The 16,410-nt window shown below is 34.1% G+C and overlaps 1 protein-coding gene across 1 annotated transcript; it reads left to right on the forward strand.

Annotated features, from left to right (window-relative positions):
• Nucleotides 1-11,673: 11,673 nt before the first annotated feature.
• On the forward strand, nucleotides 11,674-15,424 carry LOC311068616 (interferon-induced protein 44-like). The gene is made up of 8 exons (XM_084091188.1): nucleotides 11,674-11,701; nucleotides 12,321-12,378; nucleotides 12,630-12,663; nucleotides 12,971-13,175; nucleotides 13,359-13,508; nucleotides 13,800-13,971; nucleotides 14,369-14,469; nucleotides 14,735-15,424. Exons 2-8 carry the CDS (start codon nucleotides 12,339-12,341, stop codon nucleotides 14,906-14,908), a joined length of 876 nt encoding a protein of 291 aa, XP_083947314.1. The 5' UTR covers nucleotides 11,674-11,701; nucleotides 12,321-12,338; the 3' UTR covers nucleotides 14,909-15,424.
• The last annotated feature ends 986 nt before the right edge of the window (nucleotides 15,425-16,410 follow it).

Consider the following 16,410-nt stretch of genomic DNA (forward strand, 5'->3'; position numbering starts at 1 on the left):
CCTAAAATAAACATTATGTGGTTGAAAACACTGAAAAGTTGTGATATATGACAGCTCTGACTGAGCCGAGCGTGCCTGTCTCTGGCTCAGCGCCAGCCAACGCGCGAGAGCACATTTGAATTTAGCAGTTGATCACGTCATGCACTGACCGTTCTAATCACACCGACCGATGTGATCGTACGTGCGAAAGGGTTAAGAATGTTTGTCATGTTTTTCCTCCTACCTAAATTATATTAAAACAAAAAATATTTTTTCCATTTTCATATTTTTGAAAAAGCTCCAGGGAGCCACTAGGGCGGCGCTTAAGAGCCGCATGCGGCTCTAGAGCCGCGGGTTGCCGACCCCTGATTAAAACACGTAGAAGTCACGCAGCATTTACATCCATTTAGATTGATGGAGTGAATTATTTGATAAATAGCTAAAATATCCTGAAACCTGATGTATTATTAAGTGGATAGTAGGCCTGTGGCCATCGCAAACTGTAAATGGAATGAAAATATGAAAGCATTGAAAATGTAAAACAATGTTTGAAGTCATAGGCTATAGCCTATAATAGGCTACATTATAATACAATATATAGGTCTACCTTTAGAAATGGTAAACGTGGTGTAGAAATAAAATAGCAAAAACTACATGATATATTGTTCATGATATATTATGAACATATTTTCTCATAGGCTACACTGTAAAAACGAACTTTTTGGTATAGTAATATATATTAAATGAACCATCATAATTTTTACTTTATAAAATTAAAATTCAATGAGAACTAGAATTTTCTAAGTAAAATTTGAAATATCTACACATTTAATTCATGTAATAAATTAACTGGTTGGAAAGAGTAAATCTTATTATATATTTGCATGTAATATTTAAACATTTTATAGTCACTTCACATAAACATAGTAATTTTAAGTAAATTTTAATCGAAAAGTATAGCGCGTTTGAATCCGCACATGCGTGTTTGGACAAGACAGTCTTAACTGCCACTTTGGGTCAGACGGATTGGTGAGCTGCTGCGTGGCTGCTTTTTGTCGTGTTTGAGGTAAGTTTGTCTTTCTGTTTTAATAAAACATGGGTCTGTGTGGATTTTGATTGATGATTCTTGTTTACGTGACTCAATAAACATTAATGCTTATAACATGACCTCATATTAGTGTAACGCGTCTGGGTTATCCACAGTACATTAACGTTATAACCCTTACATTTCACTTACTAAGTTACATTAGTTAACGTATATTTAATCGGAAAAGTTTTCAATAGTTTTATAGATAAAGCACTGTTTTTCGTGTAAAAATTTCAAACTGATTGGATACCGTTGTAACTGCTAGTAGCTTGCTAACATGATTAGGCCTTAAAATTGACTTTAACCGCTTTCCTGCTGAAGTAGGCCTAACGTTACGTTATAAGTTACCGTTGACTGTTGTATGGAAAAGTTTGAATTTTCTTACTGAATACGGTGAAGTGGGAGAAAAAAAGAGAGTAAACTTTATAGTTACCTACACAATGTGTGTGGTAACTATACTTAGGTGTATTTAAATGCCTGAAATGCACTATATAATCACACCGGTTTAATCGTACGCATCAAACGGTTAACATACTAAAAAAGACCATATGGTTTCGATTATGTGTGTGTTCATTCTGTTATGATAATGAAGTCACTTTATATTTTTGTTTCTCAAAATAATTATATTTTTTCTTTTTCTAAACTGTATGCAGGAGGACAGCTGCAGTGACATCACTCAGCACATCATTAAAATACTGGTTGTCCATGGTGCTGATGGAGAAGATCCAATCGATGTATCCAGCCTTCTTAAAGGACAAGTTCGGTATTTTACACTTAAAGGGTTAGTTCACCCAAAAATGAAAATTCTGTCAGTAATTACTCACCCTCATGTTGTTCCAACCCCATAAGACCTTCGCTCATCTTCGGAACACAAATTAAGATATTTTTGATTAAATTTGAGAGCTGGATCACTCCTCCATAGGCTTCTAAGACACTATAACTTGCTGGCCCAGAAAATGTATTAAAGACATCGTTAATATAGTCCAAGTGACTACAGTGGCTCAATCTTAAGTTTATAAAGCGACAAGAATACTTTTTTCGTCACCACGTATCACACACATGACCAGCGTCGCCCAATAGTGAGCCTACGTGTGACGTACAACACAGACGCACTGCGCTTAAACACTACGTGAAAAGACCCGAGGCCCAGAGAGAAGGAAATGAAAAGTGGAATAAAGTCGTTATTTTTGTTTGTTTTTTGCGCACAAAAAGTATTCTCAGCGCTTTATAAACTTAAGATTGAGCCACTGTAGTCACTTGGACTATATTAACGATGTCTTTAATACATTTTCTGGGCCAGCAAGTTATAGTGTCTTAGAAGCCTATGGAGGAGTGATCCAGCTCTCAGATTTAATCAAAAATATCTTAATTTGTGTTCCGAAGATGAATGCATAGGTGCACTGGAACAATCCTTCCTAAAACGCATTAAACTTTCGTTTACAAAGACGTGAAACTCACCGAGTGGTCAGGGGTGTTCACTGATGTGCTCACACAAAAAACTGTAAAATATGCTTTCCAACAGGTTTTATCATAGTTTTTGTCTAACTCTATTGACTTGTATTGGATGTGCTGTGAGGTACGGTATTACTCCGCCAACGGAAATGTTTTTTTTTGTTGTTTTTTGCTACCACAGAAACCGAAAATTCTCGGGCCAGAAGCATGTGTCCAAATTTCAATCTTAACCGTTCTATTTAATCAGAAACGATCTGAAAACAGGGCTTTATGTGTAAAATACCAAACTCGTCCTTTAAACTCTCCCCAAAAGTTCAAAGATTGAAGATGAAGTTGTATTAAATGCTATGGTATGATATAACTGTTTAAACTTTCATTTGTTGATGTTTTAATACATTAAAGTTGTAATGGTACAGTATTCTTTAAAGTTCACTATTTCAGAGTGCTGTTTTGAATGTTGAATGTTTTGCATGAATTTTTTTTAAATACATTTTTATGTTTAAAACAAGGGTTACAGTATAATTCTGAAGTTTTACTGAATGCACCTGTGTCAAGAGATGACTGTGAATGTCCATTTTTGTATGAAGAATTTTTTGATGACTGAAAAATAAATAAACTGTTTAATTGTATTTTAATTGTGTGATTTGTGAAAAATATAGAGAAAATGTTAATTTATGTTCAAGAAATTAGCAATGTTTACATAATTGTAGGGAGTATTATAATTTCATAAAACTAAGTAAATGAAAACAAAAAAAACTTAAATAAAATCTACTTATTTACTTCATTAAATGGTAAGATTTACTTCATAATTTCATAAAAGCAAGCTTCCTAATTATAAAACAATAAATAAACTTTACTTAATTACTTTAAATAAATATAGCTTCTAAATGAAATGTAAATAGGTAATTTTTACTTAATTTCTTCATGAGCGTTATGTTCAATACTAAGTAGATTTTACTTGATAATGACACGTAAGTTGTACTTGATATTATGGCAGTAAAATTTACTTAAAATATACTTGTGCAAATTGTTACGAGGATTTTATTAAGTAAATCTTACAAGTAGTTTTTTTCAGTGTATGCAAATTTACAGATGTAACACGAGGAACTAGCTTTTAAGTATTTTTTAAATGTATTTCAATATATTTAACAGTGCTTCACATATATGTGAATATATTAATATTCACATAGCCTATATGTGAATATATTAATAGTGCTGTTGTTTATCGGGGTCTACGTGCTTAATTTGTAAAGGGAGGATCCTTACACTGCCTAGCTTTACGGCACCAGAGAATTTTTAACATGTGCTGAGGGGGTGCTAGATCATTGACGGGGGGAGCTGCGCAAAACTTGGCCACTAAATATTTAATATTCAGTTAAGTTTATTGATCACAATTAAAGTTTTAATTTCATTAAACTGAACAAGCGCAACATTCAGCATTCAATCAAATATTCTAAAAGATATGCTATTATTAACAATAATGTTATTTCAACACAATATCTCGTTATTTCGACATATGTGTGCGTGCAACAAGCAAGGTGTGCATTTGTAAATCCGGTGACGCGTGTATTGATTTTTATTAATAAACAAGTGTTTTCTCTGATAGTGTCGACTCGGCTGCAAAGATGAAGTTGACGATCGCCATCTCCGTGTGAACGCGCCTAGAGAGAAATGCACATAAATAGGCCTAATGGATTACATAATCATAGTAGCCTTTTTCTTTTTTCGTTTTGAATTATTTCGTTTAAAGACATTTCAAGCTTTGTGTATTTGATGTATTTTTCATGTCTGTGTGAGGCAGGGCCGTTTCTAGCCTTTTTGGCACCCTAGGCAAGATTCCTATTGAATCACCCCCCCAACCCCCGCCCCCAATTTTAACAGGTTAATTTTTTTTTTACATTTGAAGGTTAAATTAATGCATCAGTCTTATGAAGGACTAAAAATGACAGAACGAAAAATAAATAAATAAATAAATAAAAGTATAAATAAATAAATAAATGCAGAAATAATAGTGAAAATAAATACATTTTGGTAATATAAATGGCTATTTCTGTATTTTTACATGTATTTATTTATTTATTTATGCATTTCTATATGTATTTATTTATGTATTTATACATTTATTTATATATTTATGTATTTATATATTTATTTATATATTTATATGTATTTATTTCTACATTTATTTATTTCTACATTTATTTATTTCTGTATTTCCACATTTCTACATTTATTTATTTCTGTATTTCCACATTTCTACATTTATTTATTTCTGTATTTCCACATTTCTACATTTATTTTTCCCTGCGCCTGTATGCTAATTGCCTATGGCTAAGCCACGCCCCCTCTCAACATTCGGTAACAGGCGCTATGGCAGCTGTCACAGTAGGAGACATTTCACAGGAGGCAATTGATGATTTTTTGGAGACATAAAGATTATATATCATCTCGAAGTCACCAAAAGGGCCTTAAACTATGCATTGGAGGGTTATATTAATAATTGTATTGTTGAGAAGGTCGATAAGCTTCAGCTCCAGACAAAGATTTACAGTTCACAGTGTAAACGTTATAGTTTGGTGCTATTTCGCTTCAAACGCTCGCTTTATACGCGCGTCCTATTCGCTTTGGATTCAAAATGTTCAAGCGTCGAACTAGACGCGATACGCGCGAATTTGACGCTCTATTCGCGTTTGGTGTGAGCGCAGAATAATGAACAGGCTGCGATGTCAAGATTGCTGGAATGTGTGTGTGTGTGTGTCAGAGAGAGAGGCGCGGGCGCGATCGAACAATGGAAACATAAAAACATACTCAATTTTGTTCATACAGGACATCATTAAAACTGCAAAGTGTTTAGCCTACTTATATTTGTGTAAAACACAACATTATGCTTTTGTCAAACTGTAACCTACAACTGTCACCCAACCAAAATCACACACACACACACACACACACGCTGTTTAAAAGCCAAAATGACAAGAAAAAACATAAAAACGAATGAAAACTGACTAACTGCAATGCATTTCAATGGACGTGGAAGCAGAGAATGTCCGAGTGTATTGGGTTAGCTGTGCGCACTGTGATTGGCTCATCGCGTTTGGGGGCGTGGCTTAGCCATAGGTCATTAGCATACATGCGCAGGGAAAAATAAATGTAGAAATGTGGAAATACAGAAATAAATAAATGTAGAAATGTGGAAATACAGAAATAAATAAATGTAGAAATGTGGAAATACAGAAATAAATAAATGTAGAAATGTGGAAATGTAGAAATAAATAAATGTAGAAATAAATACATATATAAATATATATATAAATAAATAAATAAATATATATATACATAAATATATAAATAAATGTATAAATACATAAATAAATACATATAGAAATGCATAAATAAATAAATAAATACATGTAAAAATACAGAAATAGCCATTACCAAAATGTATTTATTTTCACTATTATTTCTGCATTTATTTATTTATTTCTACTTTTATTTATTTATTTTTCGTTCTGTCATTTTTAGTCCTTCATACAGTCTGGCACTTTGAGAGCTAAAAATTAAGAGCTTCAACCCATGAACTGTGCACACTGAACAAAGAAAAACCATTAACTTGTACCTGGACACTAAAGAGGGCTCAAACATCTTATTAGTTATGATATAGAGTCTCAGTCTACATTACATTATCACCGGTGTTTATGATTTATATAAGTATTCCTATGACGTAAAATCCATATAGCCAATAATATGTACTGTATAAATTAAAATGAATATTTCAAATGTATATTTTACATTACACTATAGTATAGGAAAATTACAATACATTTGTTCATGTACATTTCTTCACTTGCAAGAAATAAACCCTTGAGCTTTTATTTTGGAGAAAACACCAGATCACCATGCTGATCGCATGAGCAAAGTGCGCACTTTTCTTTAAATCACACTGCACAAACAGAATGCCTATATAGGCTACTTAATTAAAGTCTTGTGCTGTTTTATAAAGGCACAAAGCCATATCACAATTTCAATTTTAGTTCGTTGACAAAATATAACGCTAGAGACCTTATGTTAGGCTATACATTTTACATCTCATGTGTTGGGAAAAGGGAGAAGAGCGAGTTCGGCAAAAGGCGGATTCGAACTCGGGTCGAACCAAAGTCCTTTTTTCTCTGGTCGAACGCATCAAAAGCTACTTTCAAGCACCTTACGACCTATGCCACTGTAGATATTTAGTGGTGGGCGTCTTTTTGCCAAAAAGACAGGCACTTAGTGCAAATATACGCTCCATTATCGGAAATGTAAAAAAAATAAGGATTTTTCTTCCACTCGCTTGGGCGAGAAAAAAATCTCTTGGTGTGGTGGGGTCTCTCACTGGCGCCCCCCAGCTGTTTGCGCCCTAAGCGACCGCCTAGTTTGCCTATGCCTAGAAACGGCCCTGGTGTGAGGCATACACTGAATTTCGTTAAGTTAGGATGAGATGCGCTCCATTTCACGTGCAATGCAAGTGACCGCGCGGGCGCCTCCAATTGTCTGTTATATTTGCTTCTTATTAATTAAATCCAGGCATTGTTGATGAAAAATGGATTAAAATTAAGATACAATTTATACAAAACGAAATTCACTTTAAAGAAAGGCTTTCTACAAAACAAAACTTAATGAAGTGGTCAAAATCATGTCTGACCCGCATGTTTCATATTGCGCATCCTATAACTTGGTCGTGCTGTTCACTTTTCATAATCAACATAAATGGAAAATAAAAATAAAAATAACATTATAATATTTTAACAAATATGAAACTAAATGCACTTTTTTAATGGCTAAAACAGTATAGTAGGCCTACATACTCTCTATTTGTACAAATTGCTGCACATTCATTTAATTCTGAATTTTGCACACAAGTTGAAAGGCATTTGTTCAAATCAAGTTCACGGATAATTGTGCATGCATTTATTAATCATTATTATGATACTAAAATCATAATGCTATGTACAAAAAATCAGACGAGCCCAGAATATGAACGCAATTACACGTTAAGCATTTTCCTCCCATAGAAAACCATTATAAGAACGCTTAATGTGGCTTAATGCAGATTAGAATGTCCCCTTATTTTGTCGAAATAACGAGATATTATGTCGATACTAGGCTACTGCTGTGTCCACCGTGGTCTCCACATTCTTGATCAGCGGAAACGATTTTTGCTTGTTTGGGATCTGACTGGCCAGGAATTTTATGCCAAATCATGTAGGTATATGGTTTGCGAACGTATAGGTGCTAATGTATTTCTGGCATGTGCAGTGACACATAACTTTGAAACTATTTCTACAATCTATTTCTTCACTTGCTACAATAGACTTTAATTGTATTTATGCTACATTAGGGCTATATGTGGTCCAAAACAGACGAGCGTCTTGGGTTAAATAAACAAAGCCCAATTTTCAAGTCTTTTTTCGGGCTAAAATTGGACCAAATCAGACGGACCAAACAAAGCCCAATTTTCAACGTCTATGTTTGGGCTAAATTTGGACCAAATCAGACGGACCAAACAAAGCCCAATTTTCAACGTCTATTTTTGGGCTAAATGAAGACTATGACGGGCCGACTTGATTTAGCCCAAAAAACAACGTCTTAATGACGTCTGGTGCTGGGTGGGTGCCTGTCACGTGACGTGCTATAGGCCTAGATATTCATATCAGATTAAAAATAGTACAATTAGTTCCAAAGTTGTATTTGTAGTAGAAGCACAGTAAAAACAACACTTACCATGCTTTTACCACAGTAACATTAGTTTTACTGTGATAAGTGTAGTAAAAAGACATTAATCACAAAACTTACCATGCTTTTACCACACTATTTGTAGTTTTAATGTGGTACTTATTGTAAATGCACAGTAACCACAAAACTTACCATGCTTTAAACCTCAGTAACCTTAGTTTTACTGCGATTGGTTTAGTAAGGACAGTAATCACAAAACTTACCATGCTTTTACCTCAGTATTGATAGTTTTAAAGTGATATTTGTTGTAAATGCATATTAACAACACTTGCCATGCTTGTAAGGCTTTATAATGTAACATCCAATATTTGTAAGGTAAATCAGTACTTTTTCCTTTAAATAATCCTATATATTATACATAATGATATTTTCTTTTCTCTTTTTTCAGCTGAAAAGACCAAAAGGGCCTTTCGGACTCAGTCAGCCCATTATTGTTTGAGGAGAAGTAACCGGAGGAGACGGACAGCTGCAAAGGCAAATATTCACAATGGTATGTATGTGTTGGTTTTAACCCTAAATCAAACATTTTATCAAGCATTTGTTGTTTCTTAAAACTTTTCTCACAAAACCCATAGCCCAATCAGTACAAACATAGACTGAAAGTCTTAATAATTCACAAGATTTAACAAGTTGTCAAAAAAGATTTTTAGTCTATATGCACGTTTATATTAATCTCTGCTTAAATACTGGATGCATTGAGGAATTATTTCGAATTATTTATTTATTTAGGAATTATTTATTATTTTCCTATTCCGCGCTCAAGCGCATTCATAAATCTTGCCGCAAAGCACCAACAAAAGCAGGCTGATAATAAATATGTCAGAAAAAATAAGAGACATTTTAATTGTCTATTAATTAATAGTATTAGTAGTATTTTCTAAACCAGTGTCGGCTGCAAACATATACATCGCGCCTTTAGGAGAAATGCATCTTTCAGTCGGATTACATGATTAGACGGCAGTATGGAGCGAATTATGTGCCATAATTATAACAAACAAATCCAGCATTTTGCAAACAAACTCAATCTACTTCGCAAAGGAAAACTCCACTCGCAAACAAACTCGATCCGCTTTGCAAAGGAAAACTCGACTCGCAAACAAACAGAAAGCAATGTGCAAGCACAAAGGTCAGTTTGAGTGAAAATGCAGTGGAGTTACAAATATGTATTGTGTTTTACAAATATAAATAAATGAGCCAAGATAATACTTCACAAATATATACAAACCATCCTTCAAATTGCATGTAACCTTTGAACAAATACCAAATCTAGTGCATACAAATGCATGTCTGTCTGTTATGATTGTGTGACGCTTCGCTTTTTATGAGATCTCTCGGCTCGATTTTCTCACAAATGCGTCCAGGCAGATTTTCTCACAAATGCAGTTGAGCAACTTCCTCTTCTAAAACAGTAGATGGCGCTAAACTAGAGGCTAATTTAGCGCTAGTCTCCCAGGAGAAGCACTGATTTGAAACTTGCCTTTGCCTACAGCTGAGGAAAATGACCGGTGAAGGGGTGTGTTTCTGTCTTATTTGATCTATAATTAACCTTTTTGAGGTTTTCTCTTGCAAAATGTTTATTGCCTATCTAGACAGAAATCCACATTAGCACTTAGTAGCACTTCATTCTCTCTAGGATCGGGGAATCTATAAGCTGAAAGCTCTGCCATCTTGTTGCTTTTTGTCATTTTTTTCTGCATCGGACTCATGCGAAATTACTAAATTAGTGATTATGTCTACACTTGAACAAATCTATTTCTTTCGTTCTCCATAAATGAATGAGAACATTTCATTTAATTGAAAGGAGGGTCCCACTTATTTATTTATTTAGTTGGAATTCAGTCAGCTTTACTGTTAATGTAATAAAATAATTAATGAACAAAACAAACAATATACAATTGTTTCTTAACTTGCCTGTGACGTATGCCGTGCCCAAATTATTATTTTGGACACACAAATGAAACCCGCCGCTCAATTAAAATATATCGTTCCCTCAACATATGATCTCGAGACCACGACTTTGCATCGCGTGGCCACGACATCTTAATATGACGTTCCCACGAGATATTATGACGTTCCCACGACTTAATATCACGTTCCCACGAGTTTATATGTTGTGGCCACGACAAAAATAAGTGAACCGAACATGTGCCCTCCCGGTCACCGTATAATCTTCAAAGAGTAATAAGTTCCTATGGTTACATACATACCCAGAAAGTTACCTCCGTTTTTGGAATCGAAAGTTGAGGTTATCCACTACTTTCCCCTAAAACTTACCCGGGTATGTCACATAACCTGCTCTGGAATACCCCCGATGAAGGTCGTGTGACCGAAACGTTGTTGTTAATAAATATTTTCATTGCAAGTTACGATAGTGTGCGGGAGTTCAGCTGATGATATATTACATTAAAATTATTATATTAATATAATAAATATAATAACTTAATAATTAAAAAATACGGTTTACTTGGAAATTGGTTTTATGATAAATATTATATTTATTATATTAGTATTATGATAGATTTTTTTATTTATTTAAAAAAGGGCACCTGACCGCAAAGTAATTGCTCCAGCTATTTTAATTGTAGGCTATATCCATAAGCTATGTAAGATGTAAAATTGAAAGAATGAATGAAATACATAATGCTTTGGGGGCCCTAATGTGCTGGAAAATAACTATTAATTTAAAAAAAAAAATGTCTAAGGTTTCTTTATATTCTTAGCTTTAAGTGTCAATTATCACTAATAATTTGTTTTATTTCTATTTTTAAGATGCAATTAAACAAAAAACAATCAAGCAAAAAGACAGGTATTTGCCTCATATATACAGTAGCCTATGTATTTTATGAACTCTTAAAGCCTATCTTCGTGAAAAAAAATCTTATTTTTAATTACATTCATGTGCAATGGGGAGAGTAATACAATATTTTCATATGACCCACAGTGTGTTTAACACAAACGATAAGTTCAGTTAAATTAAGTGAAATTAAGATTGATGATAGCTGGTATCTTTATACTTTACCCGTCGAAGTTTATTTGAATCGATCTGCCATGTTTTTTTTGTTTGTTTGTGATTGTTTTTTGCATCTTTTATCCACACTAGTTCACTTTCTGTTAATTTATTTAAGTGTATACAAAGCTTCCATGCAGGATCTGAGTGCTTGCTGTGTGAAAAATCGATCGATAAACGGATATGGCAAAGGAAGTGCATTTAAAGTGCATTTAAACTCGCTTGCGCGTTGCACGCGAATTGGGGAGTGCGATTTGTCCGGTTGCCTCATGGAAATTCACAGGATCGCAAAGGAACCATCATATCAAAACTGAAAGTATAAAATTCACTCACTACGTCACAGGATCAATAGGGGAGTTTCTTAGAAACTGAACAAGATCACTTTACACTCTCAGACTGACCTGCAGGTAAGACATTTTCTGAAGAATCATTACACCAAATTTAAATGTAAAGTGTACTTTATGAATAAACATTTGAGAGCTATGCAGTATAGGCTACCACATATTTATATATTAGCTATGTCAAGTTTAGAAAATTACAAATACCATGAAAGTGAACGTAAAAATAATTTAATGCTTAACAAAAAAAGCAACATCATTTTTTACAGTTTGAGTTACTGCATGTGATCATAATGCAGCTAGTTCAGTTATCAACACAACATTTTGTTGATGTCAGTACAGACCAACTGAAAAAGGCAAATGCTCTAATTCTACTATATTTTTCTATTTGAATGTAGCCTACTTTTATTTATAGATTTTACACAAACATAAAACTAAAGATTAAATGAATAATTAAAAAGAAATATTAAAAGAAATATGTCACGTAGTGGCACAGAGAAGCCATCCCTAAGGGTGTTTAGATGGGAGGGAAACATTGGGAGGGACTGAGACAAAGCAAGAAACCCCATAGTGACACACTGATTTATTTTACTTATTTATTTATTCATTATTATTATTATTCCAGATTTTACATCATTTTGATTTTTAATGGTATTCTGCTAACCAATATTTTATTTTCCAATATAAGGACAAAGACGTTGCTAGAATGGGTAATTCTCCTCCTCCTCCTCCTCGTCCTTCTCCAGGTAAATTATGATTTTCTCAAACAAAAAATAGGGTTATATTATCCTGAAAAAAATGATTAATGCCCACACACTGAAATTAATTCTTCCAGAAAGTTCTTATTTAAATAAGAGCGACTAGTGTTATTCATAGTTTTTACATTATCCTGGAGACCACTATACTAAGAAATATAGCCAAATTACGACAGTAAGTAAGTGGGCTAAATTAATTAATTAAAATTGAAAAAGACTAACAATTCTTTTTGGTTAAACAGAGTATGACAGGCCATGGAGGTCAACGAACTGGAGGTAGGCTCTTGAAAACAATTTTTTTTCTCCTGCCTGAACAAGCTGTGCTTTATCCATTAACCCTTACAATTAGATCTCTCATTGGTCAATTTCAGACAAAACTGTAGTAAAATAAATTTGACAATAGCCAGTTTCATGTTTCTTGTAACATGTTCTTCTTGCATTTTTAAAGTGACTTAATTGATTATATATTCTTGGAATATTTTAAAAACATGTTGCATCTCACATTTATTTTATGCATATAGGCCTAAATCTAGGGTTATGCTCACAAAATCCCCTGACCACCCCCTTTAATCTCCCTTTCTAGTGAAGATAGACAAACCCTTTTGACAACAGTAACCAACTTCCAACCTGGGAACGAAGAAGTCAACACTCTCAGAATTCTTCTGCATGGACCAGTAGGTGCTGGAAAATCAAGCTTCTTCAACTCTGTGAATTCTGCTCTCCAGGAGCGCATCACCACCAGAGCTCTGGCACATTCTGCAGCTACTGATCGTAGTTTCACTTTGGAGGTATAAGCTTAAATGTGAAATGTTTTTATTATGATATTTATATGAAAGCCATGTGAAGTGAACTGCTGTAATTTCCATTAAAATACTTTTATTTATTTTATTTTTTATTTGATTATTTATTATCAAAGTAAGAAAAGCTTTAATGCAAAACTCCAAAAAACAATGATTGGATTTTGTTTTCAGTGCAAAACATACAAAGTGAAGAAGGACAGGTCAGGCTCTTTCTTTCCTTTCACGTTCACTGACATCGCTGGTATGCACAATGAAGGTACTGGAATACAGAGTGAAGACATCATCCAGTTATTAAATGGTTGCATCAGCGATGGTTATACTGTAAGTGCATTTAATACAGACTTCATTTTTTTTTTATTCAAGCACTGTAGTCATAAGGTTCTTTTGCATAGTGTGGAAGTAAACCTGAGCTGATTGTTCACAAAAAGTGTGATAAACTTCACTCCAGAAATGCTGGTGAACTGAACAGTGCAAAAGAGTGTCATGCATGCAATGCTCACTTTTAATTGGTCAACTACAGGTCAAACATTGTTTTTTTTTCCAGTTCTATTGTTGTTGTTTTCCATAATGCAACGCATTCTTGTAGTTCATTTAGTGCTTCTATCTCTTCAGTTTAACCCAGTAAGACCAATTACAGAAAACGACCCAAAGTACAAAAAGAACCCCACTCTGAAAGACAGGATTCACTGTCTGGTGGCTGTTCTTCCTGCTGACACTGTTTCTACGATGGATGATGAAAAAATAAGGCAAATGAGAGCAGTTCGGAAGAAAGCACGAAATTTGGGTGAGTCATATAATATCTATATGTTTATTCTCAGAAATACCAATTTTATGCATATGTTTCATTCATGAACTTTCTTGAGCATCAGAGAATGTTTGCAACTTTTGTAATAGTCGCATTTGATTGGTTGGATCTCAATATCATATAGCCAATGTTAAGAACAACTTAACAGTTGTGCAAGACCTGGAGGATTTTACTTTAAAAAAGTGGGAATCATCACTCAGATTCATGCATAACTATAACAAAATATACAAACAGTCAATGATCATCATAGAAGCTAAACACCATCTTAAAATAAGTAAAAAGTAAAATTTTAACAGCATAATGTGTGTAAATTCAGTTTTTTTGTTTTTTTTGTTTTGTGGAATATACAGTGTAATTATTGTTCATTGTACCACAGGCATTCCTCAAGTCATAATCATGACCAAAGTGGATGAAGCATGTCGACTAGTTAAAGAAGATCTTAAGAAGATCTACACAAGCAAAAAAATAAAACAGAAGGTATTGTGCTTCTTTTTTTCTTTTTTTTTTATCATAGTGAATACATTGATTAAATTTGGCTTAGGTATATTTCAGTTTCTTGTAATTTCCATTGAAAATTATAGGTTTTGATCATATATAATGATAAATAATCAATGTGGGATCCAAACTCATTGCATATCACATGTGACAGTCAGACTAGGTGTGACGTGACCTGTATTATACTCTCTTCTCTTCTATTTTATTTTTGTATACAAAAAAAAAAGTCTATATGTTCTCTTTGCAGATGGAGGAGTGTTCTTGCAAACTGGGTGTTCCTGTGAACTGCATTTATCCTGTGAAGAACTACCATGAGGAACGCACCACTAACACAACAACTGATATTCTGATTTTAGATGCATTGAAAAATATTGTCAACTTTGCCAATGACTATGTGGAGGACCAAGTGGACAATGAATAAGAGTCCTGACTTCCATGTTGAGCAGGAGGTTTTTTGACAAATTATCCATACAGTGATATAACAATGCTGTAGACACGTTAAAGTACATAATGCAGAAGACTGTGTAGTCACTTACATCTGCGGTTAGTGGTAGTTTCTATTTGTATAACAATACTATTATAACAATATATCAATATCCAGTAAACAGAGATAAATGTATTTACATGTTGTTTTAAGAATAATGATGTAGCTCATAATCAGGATGTATACTGTATTGTATGTTTAAAATAATTTCCTTTAGGGTTCCTTATGCCTTTGCTAATATTAGTAGAGATGTTTGTGTGATAGTTTCTTTCTCTGTGAGTGAGGTATGCTATTCAAACTGCTTTTAGAGATTAAATAATCCACACATGCTATATGTATTTTACAAGTCATTGTTCTGGTTATATTGTGTTATTTTGGGTTTAAGGATATTCAGATGTATTGTTGCTGTTTGCTGTTCTCATATGAATAAATATTTGTGGAAGGGCCCTTCCTAAAGGGATTCAGTTGTTCATTTTCGTTTGGAAACGGCCCTTTAATGGGTGCAAAAACACTGTTAAGAAGTGTGCTAAAATCAATCCCTGCTGATCTGCTTTTTCTCATTCAATGGCAGCATCCGAAAGCAGAAAAATGCTGACTCCTCAGACAGCATACTGAGGTAAGATGGCAACAAAGTATGCCTGAATTCAATGATCGTGATTCGTGTCTAGTAATGTACTTTCAACTCATTCGCTGCCTTTGATACCCCACAAACCTGTCCTTTCCATTCTGTGACAGTTGAGATCAAAAACATAAAGGCATCTGAAATAGATGGTTGGTGGTCAGTTCACTGCCTGTAAAGTCATTGCCTGAAAGGCAACAAGTCAGCTGCCAAAGTTTCAGATGCAGCCAAATATTGTTTCACTCGGAAACACAATACTGAAGTCAGTGGCAACTTCAAAAAGAAAAGTATCCTGAAAATATATATATTTTTGTCATAATTTTACACACCTGCCCTGGTGTCACTCCGAGATGTCTCATCATGTTACTCTCCACATTTTTAAGCTGCTTATTTCTCAACCATATTTCCGGTTGGATCTTCACTGTAACAAATGTATATTTATTCGAACAGTTCTGTAAAACAAGTTGTGTTCAGTTTTCCAAAAAAGAAATGCCAAGTTATCACATGACTGTATTCAGGCTGTTTTGAAAGTAGGACATTAACAGACAAATTAAAGTCAAGTCAAGTCAAATTAAACTTTAACTTCTTCAATTTCTTTAAGAAATAGTAACATCGTAGTTGTCACGATTCATGGATTCATTGACTCGCCCTCGCTATGTGAGTGCGTGTTGTATGAATGGGCGCGGCTCATCAGCACGGCTCGTTATCGCTGATGAGCTGATCAGAGCCAGCTGTTCTGAATGAGAATGTCCTATATATTGTTTGTCACCTCGTCTTGTCTTTGTCAGGTGGTTGTGGAGGTTCACGGGCTCAGCTTTTG

Source organism: Abramis brama (genome assembly GCF_963993115.1).
Source record: "Abramis brama genome assembly, chromosome: 2".
Classification (NCBI taxonomy): Eukaryota; Metazoa; Chordata; class Actinopteri; order Cypriniformes; family Leuciscidae; genus Abramis; species Abramis brama.

Excerpts from the sequence above, each read along its gene's own strand:
- LOC311068616 (XM_084091188.1), top strand. The coding sequence starts at position 12,339 with ATGGGTAATTCTCCTCCTCCTCCTCCTCGTCCTTCTCCAG. Across the intron at positions 13,176-13,358 it reads ATCGTAGTTTCACTTTGGAG|TGCAAAACATACAAAGTGAA; the intron begins GTATAAGCTTAA and ends TTTTGTTTTCAG. Across the intron at positions 14,470-14,734 it reads GCAAAAAAATAAAACAGAAG|ATGGAGGAGTGTTCTTGCAA; the intron begins GTATTGTGCTTC and ends TTCTCTTTGCAG.